At 52.7% G+C, this 11192-nt stretch overlaps 1 protein-coding gene across 1 annotated transcript; it reads right to left on the bottom strand.

The window, feature by feature from the left end:
• Positions 1–2319: 2319 nt before the first annotated feature.
• Positions 2320–9793, bottom strand: LOC144133690 (uncharacterized). The gene is made up of 3 exons (XM_077666837.1): positions 8648–9793; positions 6972–7045; positions 2320–2377 (listed from the first exon to the last, which is right to left on the bottom strand). Exons 1-3 carry the CDS (start codon positions 9791–9793, stop codon positions 2320–2322), a joined length of 1278 nt encoding a protein of 425 aa, XP_077522963.1.
• Between the last annotated feature and the right edge of the window lie 1399 nt (positions 9794–11192).

Here is an 11192-nt window from a genome sequence, read left to right as displayed (position 1 = left end):
GGTGACGGTCCCGCTTATTGCCAGGAATCGCGGCAGCAGGTGAAGCTTGTCGTCGGGGCTGTTTGCAGTGCCGGCTGGTAGCCAGGCGAAATGGTCGGTGCCGTGCACCGCGAAAGTGCACGAGCAGTCAAAGTCGAGCTGTTCATTTGCGATGGTCCAGGATAAGATAGCCTGTACAAGAAAGTTGTCTGCATGATCGGTTGGTTTGCGGCGGCATGCCCCAAGTGGCTCGAGCAGGGCAGCGGCTTATGTAGTCGGGCAGTTCGGGCGGTTGTATTGGTATTGGGCTGCCAGGTGACGGTCCCGTTTGTCGCCAGGAATCATGGATGCAGGTGAAGCTTGTCGTCGGGTTCTGTTTGCAGTGTCGGCTTGTAGCCAGGCGAAATGGTCTGTGCCGTGCTCCCTGAAAGGGCACGAGCAGTCAAAGTGGAGCTTTTAATTTGCGATGGTAGAGGATAAGAAAGCCTGTACAAGAAGAAAAGGTGCTGCATGTCCTTTTGGTTTGCTGCGGCATGCCGCAAGTGGCTCTAGCAGAGCAGCGGCTTATGTAGTCGGACAGTTCGGGCGGTGGTAGTGGTATTGCTTTTCGATGATGTCAGGACGGCGCGAAAACAACAAGGTACAAAGAGGCACACGAACCAAACATGACAGGTGCCAACTTGCAACTGAGGCTTACTCGCCCAAACCATTAAATTTTATGAAGCACCCGAGACGCATCGCAGAAGCCTATCACACAGGAATAAGGGATTGTAAACAATAATCAGAAATCAGGAAGTACATGCTACTTCTTTCAGACCGTAAGATACATTCATGCATTCATCACTACACACCTGAAAAAACAAACAGGTCCCAAGATTATCGAAGCGCAAAACCAACAGGAAAGAAATTCATCTTCACAACAAAGACCCAGGGTTGCTAGGGTTGATGGGGTTGGCAGGTGACGGTCCCGTTCATCGCCAGGAATCGCGGATGCAGGTGAAGCTTGTCGTCGGGGCTATTTGCAGTGTCGGCTGGTAGCCAGGCGAAATGGTCGTTGCCGTGCACCGCTAAAGGGCACGAGCAGTCAATGTCGAGCTGTTCATTTGCGATGGTCCAGGATAAGATAGCCTGTACAAGAATAAAAGCTGGCTGCATGACCGTTTGGTTTGCGGCGGATGTGCCCCAAGTGGCTCCAGCAGGGCATCGGCTTATGTAGTCTGGCAGTTCGGGCGGTTTTAGTGGTATTGGGTTGCCAGGTGACGGTCCCGTTCATCGCCAGGAATCGCGGATGCAGTTGAAGCTTGTTCAGGGGGTGTTTGCAGTGTCGGCTGGTAGCCAGGCGAAATGGTCGGTGCCGTGCACCGCGAAAGGGCACGAGCAGTCCATATCGAGCTGTTCATTTGCGATGGTCCAGAATAAGATAGCCTGTACAAGAAGGTGGTTTATGGGGGTTTAACGTCCCAAAGTGACACGGGCTTTTAGAAACGCCGTAGTGAAGGTCTCCGGAAATTTCGACCACCTGGGGTTCTTTAACGTGCACTGATATCGCACAGTACACGGACCTCAAGAATTTCGCCTCCACCGAAACTCGACTGCCGCGGCCGGGATCTAACCCGCGTCATTCGCGCCAGCAGCCGAGCGCCGTAACCACTCAGCCAGCGCGGCGGCTGTTCTAGAAGAAATGGTGGCTGCATGACTGGTTGGTTTGCGGCGGTGTGGCCCAAGTGGCTCCAGCAGGGCAGCGCCTTATGTAGTCGGGCTGTTTGGGCGATGGTATTGGTATAGGGTTGCCAGGTGACGGTCCCGTTCGTCGCCAGTAATCGTGGCTGCTGGTGAAGCTTGTCGTCGGGGCTGTTTGCAGTGTCGGCTGGTAGCCAGGGGAAATGGTCGGTGCCGTCCACCGCGAAAGGGCACGAGCAGTCAATGTCGAGCTGTTTATTTGCGATTGTCCAGGATAAGATAGCCTGTACAAGAAGAAAAGGTCGCTGCGTGTCCGGTTGGTTTGCGGCGTCGTGCCCCGAATGGCTCCAGCAGCGCATCGGCTTATGTAGTCGGGCAGTTCGTTTGTTTGTAGTGGTATAGGGATGCCAGGTGACGGTCCCGTTCATCGCCAGGAATCGCGGCTGCAGGTGAAGCTTGACGTCGGGGCTGTTTGCAGTGTCGGCTGGTAGCCAGGCGAAATTGTCGGTGCCGTGAACCGGGAACGGGCACGAGCAGTCAATGTCGAGCTGTTCATTTGCGATGGCCTAGGATAAGATAGCCTGTAAATGAAGAAAATATGTCTGCATGACCGGTTGGTTTGCGGCGGCGTGCCCCAAGTGGCTCCAGGAGGGCAGCGGCTTATGTAGTCGGGCAGTTCGGACGGTGGTAGTGGTAGAGCTTTTTGAGGATGTCAGGACTGCGCGAAAGCAACAAGGACCAATGAGGCACACGAACACAACCGGACAGGAGCGAACTTGCAACTGAGGTTTATTCGCCCAAACCATTACATTTTATGAAGCACCCGACACGTATCGCAGAAGCCTATCACACGGGAATAAGGGATTGTAAAGAATAATGAGAATTCAGGAAGTAGGGGCTACTTCTTACAGACCTTAAGATACATTAGTGCATTCATCACTACACTCCTGATAAAAGCAAACAGGTCCCAAGATTATCGAAGCGCAAAACCGACAGGAAAGCAATTCATCCTCACAACAAAGATCCAAGGTTGCTAGGGCTGTTAGGGTTGCAGGGTGGCTGTCCCGTTCACTGCCAGGAATGGCGGATGCAGGTGAAGCTTCTCCTCGGAGCTGTTTGAAGTGTCGGCTGGGAGCCAGGCGAAATGGTCGGTGCCGTGAACCGCGAAAGGGCACGAGCAGTCAATGTCGAGCTGTTCGTTTGCGATGGTCCAGGATAAGGTAGCCTCTACAAGAAAAAAAGGTGGCTGCATGACCGGTTGGTTTTCGGCGGCTCGCCCCAAGTGGCTCCACCAGGGCAGCGGCTTATATAATCGGGCAGTTCGGGTGGTGGTAGTGGTATAGGGCTGCCAGGTGACGTTCACGTTCATCGCCAGGAATCTCGGATGCAGGTGAAGCTCGTCCTCGGTGCCGTTTGCAGTGGCGGCTGGTAGCAAGGCGAAATGGTCGGTGCCGTGAACCGCGAAAGGGCACGAGCAGTAAATGTCGAGCTGTTCATTTGCGATGGTCCAGAATAAGATAACCTGTGCAAGAAGATGGTTTATGGTTTATGGGGTTTTAACGTCCCAAAGCGACACAGGCTAAGAGAGACGCCGTAGTGAAGGATTCCGGAAATTTCGACCACCTGGGGTTATTGAACGTGCACTGACATCGCACAGTACACGGGCATCTAGAATTTCGCCTGCACCAAAATTCGACCGACGCGGCCGGGATCGAGCCCGCGTCTTTCGGGTCAGCAGCCGAGCGCCGTAACCATTCAGCCAACGCGGCGGCTGTACAAGAAGAAAAGGTGGCTGCATGATGTGTTGGTTTCCGGCGGCGTGCCCCAAGTGGCTCTAGCAGGGCAGCGGGTTTTGTAGTCGGGCATTTTAGGCGATGGTAGCGGTATAGGGTTGCCAGGTGACGGTTCCGTTCATCGCCAGGAATCGCGGCTGCAGGTGAAGCTTGTCGTCGGGGCTGTTTGCAGTGTCGGCTGGTGGCCAAGCGAAATGGTCGGTGCCGTGCACCGCGAAAGGGCACGAGCAGTCAAAGTCGAGCTGTTCATTTGCGACGGTCCAGGCTAAGATAGCCTGTACAAGAAAGTTGTCTGCATGAACGGTTGGTTTGTGGCGGCGTGCCCCAATTGGCTCCAGCAGGGCAGCGGCTTATGTAGTCGGGCAGTTCGGGCGGTTGTAGTGGTGTAGGGCTGCCAGATGAAGGTCCCGTTTGTCGCCGGGATACGTGGATGCAGGTGAAGCTTGTCGTCGGGGTCTGTTTGCAGTGTCGGTTGGTAGCCAGGCGAAATGCTCGGTGCCGTGCAACCCGAAAGGGCACGAACAGTCAAAGTCGACCAAAGTCGAGCTGTTCATTTGCCATGGTCCAGGATAAGATAGACTGTACAAGAGGAAAGGTGCTGCATGTCCGGTTGGTTTGCGGCGGCGTGCCGCAAGTGGGGTTGTAAAAAACTAACTGATTTAGTTTCGTTTCTAATGACAGTAGACTTTTATCGTTTATGTAACTTCGTTTATTGCAAGAAACAAGAAACAATCAAACTGTTCGTTAGGAGGGGAGCAAGAGCTCGAAAAATTACATGCTTATCGTTGGGGCTCCCCGCTCGTTCTGCCCTTTTCCCTTGCCCCTCCAGACGGAGGCGCTCTCTGCTGGTCTCAACCTTTGGCCCTCTCCCTCGGGTTCCCAGAGTCCCGTCGCCCGAGGGGAGCCGCCGCCGGCCATAAACAAGCGAGAGGTGTCTGGGTTTCGTCTCATGAAGCGTATTTGAGAAAATCACATACAAAGGACACACAGGTTAAACACGAAAAGAAAACGAAGTTTCAACACTGCCCCGCCGAATGAGCTTGCTCATTCTACGTTTCTGCAAACTCTAATGGGTACAATGACTGAACAGGGCGTCGCAAATTCTTCCCCTGCGGCATCCTGACCTCACAAGAACGAACCTTGCCGTCTCGCCCAGGAAACACGGCAGCGATAACTCCTGTTCTCCAGAGCAGTCGCGGTTGATTCTCTCGAACCAAGACAACCTCTCCGACTCGAGGAGTCACGGCATTGGGTTGTTTAGAGGCAAAGGCCGAGCGTAGCTGCCCCAAGTATTCTCGCCGCCATGTCTGCCAGAAAAGATTCAGCATTCGCCCTCGCTTCTTCCAGAGCGCCCGGAGCGAAGCGGCGGACGCCTCGATGGCTCGTGTTTCAGGCGAAGGCAGAGCCGTCAAGCGTCTTCCCGTCAGGAAACTGGACGGTGTGAGCGGCGCACCGTCTTTAGGGTCCTCATATGTGTACGTGAGGGGCCTAGAATTTATTACTGCCTCAACCTCAGCCAGGATTGTTGACAGCTCAATGGTGTCTAGGCACTGACGTCCGACCGTTTTTCTCAGCGCGCTTTTCACGCTACGGACCAGCCTCTCGTAGAATCCGCCCCACCACGGTGCGCGCTCCGCTATAAATTTCAATTCTATGCCGGAGTTGGCAAAATGGTTCTGAGTTTCAGGGTGCCGCAGGAGCTTCCACAAAATGCCCATATCTTTTGAGGCTCGTTTGAACGAAAGAGCGTTGTCAGAGTAAATGGTTCGGCACAAGCCTCTGCGCGACACAAAACGGCGGAATGCCTGTAAGAATCGCTCTGTGCTCATGTCCGCAACAAGCTCAAGATGCACCGCCCGCGTCACAGCACATGTAAACAGCACGATGTACGATTTCACGGTCCGACTGTTCTCCCTCACCAGGAGGGGACCGGCAAAGTCGAGGCCGACGACCTGAAACGGGTCCGCTTGGGACGTCCGGTCAGGTGGAAGGAGCCCTGTTGCTGCGTCGAAGTGCGAGGCACTGTGCCGCTTACATACCACACACGATCTCACAACACTTTTCACAAGCTGACGCCCCCGCACAATCCAGTACTTGTCTCGTAATAGCACAAGTGTGTCTCTTGCACCTGCGTGAAGCAGCTGTCGATGTGCTTGGTGCACCAGCAGCGATGTGTAGCGATGCTTCTTGGGGAGCACAATCGGGTGTCGTTCGTCGAGTGTCGTCTCTGTGGAGCAGATTCGCCCTTTTATCCTCAGTAGGCCGTTTTCATCTGTCCACAGGGCGAATTCTTTCAAGGCGGATTCGTTTGGGATGCGGCCGCGTTTCTTTGTGCTTTCCAGTTCCGCAGAAAATGCCTACTTCTGAACCCTTCTCACCCAAAATCCTTTCGCATGATCGATTTCTGCAGCAGTCAAAGGGCCCGAGATCCTGTCAGAAGATCGCAGATTTCGCACGAACCGGAAAATCCAAGCTGTTACTCGGTTCACTCTAGATGCAGAGCTAAAATCTTCCAGATCCAGCAACTCATTTTCTTTATCGCTGGTGGAATTTAAGACACCGACCTCCCTTTTCTTCTCCAGTTCTTCAGCCGTGAAGTCGCCTGGTTGTGGTTCAACCGGCCATACGTCAGCTCGACCTGTTATCCACTGCGGCCCGTTCCACCATAGCTCGCTGGTTTTCAGTTGAGTGCTTGTCAGTCCCCTGGTCATGAGGTCAGCCGGATTCGATTTTCCGGGGCAAAATCGCCACGTCGCGGTCTCGCTGTTTTGTTGGATTTCCGCGACGCGGTTCCTCACAAATTCCTTCCAGCGTGTTGCGTTTCCTCGAATCCAGCTCAGTGTGATCATAGAATCGGTCCAGAGGAAAACCTTGTCCAACTTCATATCAAGATTCGACCTCACGAACTGGTAGAGTCTTGACGCGAGTAAGGCTGCCAATAGTTCTAGCCTTGCCAGGGTGACCGCTTTCAAGGGGGCGACACGACATTTGGCTAGCATGAAGGCGGAAGTTCTTTCTCCTGTAGAATTCTCGGTACAGAGGTAGACCACGGCGCCGTAAGCCTTCGGGCTGGCATCTGCGAACACGTGCAAAGTTCGACTCTGTGGGTGCCCTTTGGCGTTGGCTTCATACCTTCTTGGGATGGTGACCTCATGTAGCGAACGTAATTCTTCGCACCACTTGATCCACTGCCTTAGGAGATGGTCTGGAAGTGGCTGATCCCATGCGATGTTTTCCTTCCAAATCTCCTGAAACAGCTCTTTCGCTCTCACTGTATACGGCGATAGAATTCCTAGGGGGTCGTAGAGCCGCGCGGTCGTTTGTAGGACAAATCGCTTGGTATTCTTTTGCGCCTTTGAAAATTCAATGACAGAGTCGGGAGAAAATGTCAGTTGGTCTTCCCTTGGTTTCCAACTTAAACCTAGCACTTTCAGCAAATTAGCCGGTTGTCCAAGGGGCATTTCATCGGGGATCTCCTGACAAAACAGTTCGTTCATCTTTGTGCTGTTAGAACCCCACTTGTGCAGGCGCATTGAAGCAGCCCGAAAGATGCGAGTTGCCTCGTCGTATATCTTCGCTCCTTCCTCATCGTCCTGTGCGCCGCAAAGCAGATCATCCACATAAATGCAGCTTTTCAATACATCTGTCGTTGCTGGAAATTCATCCTTCATTGTTTCAAGGTGGTGCTGAAGCGTTGCTGCCAGGAGAAACGGGCTCGATGTGGTTCCGAAGGGTATTCTGGTCATTCTGAAGCCTTTGATCTCTGGCAATGGCCTGCCTTCTACAGGACTCTCAGCGAACCATAGAAACCTTAGCGCATCGCGGTCCTCTGGCGCTACACTTATTTGAAGAAATGCCTTTTCGACATCAGCGACGAGCGCGACTTTATGTCGCCGAAAGTTAAGCAGGAGCCGAACGAGGTCAGGATTTAAATTCGGCCCACACTCGAGGTTTTCGTTCAGGGATTTAGCCTGAGCACTGTGTGATGAGGCATCGAAAACTATCCTCAGTTTGGTAGTCGTGCTGCTTTGCCGCAGTACGGGTTGATGGGGCATGTAGTACACTCGCTGAGAGTCGCCGCAAAGTGTGTCTGTTGCCCTCTCTGCTATGCCTTCGTCAGTTAAGCGCCGCATTTCGGAGTCATAATCTCTCATGAGACTCGGGTTCCTGCTTAACCGCTTCGTTAAATACCGAAGGCGATTCTCCGCTAATCCGCGGTTGTCAGACATTTCCACTTAGTCTTTCCAAGGAAGCTTTACTTCGTAGCGATTGTGGATCTTCTTGATATTTTTAGAGAAAACCTCCAGGGCTTGGGAGTCTGAATTTTCGGTCGATGTGTCTGACGCACCAGTGTTTTCCAACTCCCAGAACCTCTTTAGAATCGGAGCGGTTTCTCGATCAGTCATGGTCGTTCTCATGACAATAGTATGTGTGCAAATTGTCCCTTGACATTTGGACAGGACTTGGCCCTGAACTGCCCATCCAAATACCGTCTCGATGGCAGTCAGTTTGTTGGGCAGCTTTCTCACCTTCCCAGTGATGCATTCCTAATACTGATCGGAGCCAATCAACACATCAATCGGTGTGTCGTCGTTAAGAGCCGAATCATCACCCAAAGGAAGCATCAGCTCTCGAAGTGTTTCTCTGATCAGTTCGTTGGGGCAGGGGATACTCTGTTCACATATGGAAGGTGTTTCTAGGGCTTCGATTTTGTACTGCGCTTTTGGGTCGTCTCGTCGGAAGAGGCACACTTCAACTCGCCTGAATGTGCGTCTGGTCTGCCCTCCTCCAAATACTCCCACCGACAGTAACTCTGTCCCGAGCAATTTGCACCCAAGTTTCCTGGAGCAGTCTTCTGTTATAAATGTTCTCTGACTGCCGCTATCGAAGAGAACTCGAGAAATCTTTCTTGCTTTAGTCCCTTTGTTCAACGCTGTAATGGTAGGCATTAGGACTGTGCGGCGAGTAGGGTCCTTTTCTGCCCCTGAGGCGTGCAGGCTTACTGGCTGTACCCCTTCTTCGGCCGACCGTGCGTTCTTGGCTTCGTTGACAGTAGGGTCGCACATCGCTGTCGCATGTCTGCGTTTACATCTCTTGCAACTGAGTTTAACCTTGCATTGCCTCGAACGGTGTCCATGCTTCGTGCAACGAAAGCATCCGCCTTTCGCTGTGAGGACTGCCTTCCTTTCGTTTACTGTCATCTTCGACTCGCACTCTTGGCTCTCATGTGTCTTTGAGTCGCAGAACACGCATTGCATGCAGATGGCTGCATCGTGCAGGGCTGAGGCCGAAGAAGGGCGAGCGTGCTCTCGATGCTTTCGTGCCTTGTGCCCATCAAAGTGAGAAGCAGGCTTACCATGTGCGTCGTCGGGCCGGTCCTCTAGCGTCCTCTCGCGGCTTTCTAGCTCGAAGCGGAAGAATCTGAGCAGGGAATGCAGTGGCGTCAGCTGTGAGCTGTCCGACGACGATGTCGTTGAACCTGAATCGTCGACCACCGCCGGCGTCGCTTCCTCTTGGTTCTCAGCATGTGAACGATGATAGTCCAAGATCAATTCTTTCGGGAGAGCGCGGAGAAGGACAGGATAGAGCATCGCCTGGTAGCCATCGTCCTCGATGCCCAGAGCCTTCAGCCCCCGCATGTGAACCTGTATCTCATCGTAAAGCCCTCTCAAGGCTCGCACATTCCTTGCAGAGAACACCGGTTTCACGTCGATTAAGCCCTGCATATGATCCTGAACCAACGCTTCAGGGTTTCCGAATCGTTGTCGCAAGATGTCGACCGCGTCGCTGTAGCAATCACCTGATGCCTGCAGTCCGGCAATTGCAGTCACGGCCTCTCCGGTCAGCAGCGTCTTCAAGTAATTCAGGCGGTCGATGTTAGAAAGTTCCGTATTTTTGTGGACTGCCACCTCGAATTGTTCCCAGAATGGCTGCCAGTTTTTCCTTTTGCCATCGAATTTTGTTAGTTCTAGTTTCGGTAATTTGATTCTTTGAGCCGCGGAAGCGCTACCAACGGTAGCTTGAAATCGGATTTCCTTGTCTTTGCTTGCTTGTTCAGTTTGCTCTTTCTTCAGGTTTAGTCGGCAAATGCAAGTAGCAATCTTGTCACCATACTCGATGACTTGCTCGAATTCAGCCTCCGCTTCGTCATCTTTGACATTTGGCTCGATTGCCGCATCTACGTCGTTGAGCTGTTGTTTGACCAATCGTAGACGTTCAAGAAGCACGCTCACCTTTTCGTTGGTGGGGGCTTCCTCGGCAGCGAGGATGTCGTCCGTTTCTTTAGTCAGCCGTGTAGCTTGACTTCTGACGGCCTTCCTCTTTTTCTTCAGAACATACATGTTGATGTCGTTGGCACGTTGAGTCGTTGGGTCCGCTCGATGTCCCCGTTTAATCCGTTCCCGGGTTTCGGCACCAAAGTTTTGTTGTAAAAAACTAACTGATTTAGTTTCGTTTCTAATGACAGTAGACTGTTATCGTTTATGTAACTTCGTTTATTGCAAGAAACAAGAAACAATCAAACTGTTCGTTAGGAGGGGAGCAAGAGCTCGAAAAATTACATGCTTATCGTTGGGGCTCCCCGCTCGTTCTGCCCTTTTCCCTTGCCCCTCCAGACGGAGGCGCTCTCTGCTGGTCTCAACCTTTGGCCCTCTCCCTCGGGTTCCCAGAGTCCCGTCGCCCGAGGGGAGCCGCCGCCGGCCATAAACAAGCGAGAGGTGTCTGGGTTTCGTCTCATGAAGCGTATTTGAGAAAATCACATACAAAGGACACACAGGTTAAACACGAAAAGAAAACGAAGTTTCAACAAGTGGCTCTAGCAGGGCAGCGGCTTATGTAGTCGGGCAGTCGGGCGGTGGTAGCGGTATAGCTTTTTGATGATGTCAGGACGGCGCGAAAACAAAGAGGACCAAAGAGGCACACGAACAGAACAGGACAGGTGCCAACTTGCAACTGAGGTTTATACGCCCAAACCATTACATTTTATGAAGCACCCGAGCCGTATCGCAGAAGACTATCACACAGGAGTAACAGATTGTAAAGAATAATCAGGATTCAGGAAGTAGATGCTACTCTTTACAGACCGGAAGAAACATTCATGCATTCATCGCTACACTCCTGATAAAAGCAAACAGGTCCCAATATTATCGAAGCGCAAAGCCAACAGGAAAGCAATTCATCCTCACAACAAAGACCCAGGGTTGCTAGGGTTGATAGGGTTGCCAGGTGACGGTCCCGTTCATCGCCAGGAATCGCGGATGCAGGTGAAGCTTGTCCTCGGGGCTATTTGCAGTGTCGGTTTTGTAGCCAGGCGAAATGGTCGGTGCCGTGCAGCTCGAAAGGGCACGAGCAGTCAAAGACGAGCTGTTCATTTGTGATGGTCCAGGATAAGATAGCCTGTACAAGAAAAGGTGTCTGCATAATCGGTTGGTTTGCGGTGGCGTGCCCGAAGTGACTACAGCAGGGCAGCGGCTTATGTAGTCGGGCGGTTCGGGCGGTTGTATTGGTACAGGGTTGTGAGGTGACGTTCCCGTTCATCGCCAGTAATCTCGGATGCAGGTGAGGCTTGTCCTCGGTGCTGTTTGCAGAGTCGGCTGGCAGTAAGGCGAAATGGTCGGTGCCGTGCACCGCGAAAGGGCACGAGCAGTCAAAGCCGAGCTTTGTTCATTTGTGATGGTCTAGGATAAGAGAGCCTGTACAAGAATAAAATGTGGCTGCATGACCGTTTGGTTTGCGGCAGCG

Source organism: Amblyomma americanum, chromosome 5 (assembly GCF_052857255.1).
Source record: "Amblyomma americanum isolate KBUSLIRL-KWMA chromosome 5, ASM5285725v1, whole genome shotgun sequence".
Lineage (NCBI taxonomy): Eukaryota > Metazoa > Arthropoda > Arachnida > Ixodida > Ixodidae > Amblyomma > Amblyomma americanum.
Note: the sequence above shows the minus strand (reverse complement) of the source record. Positions and strands in the feature narration are given on the sequence as shown.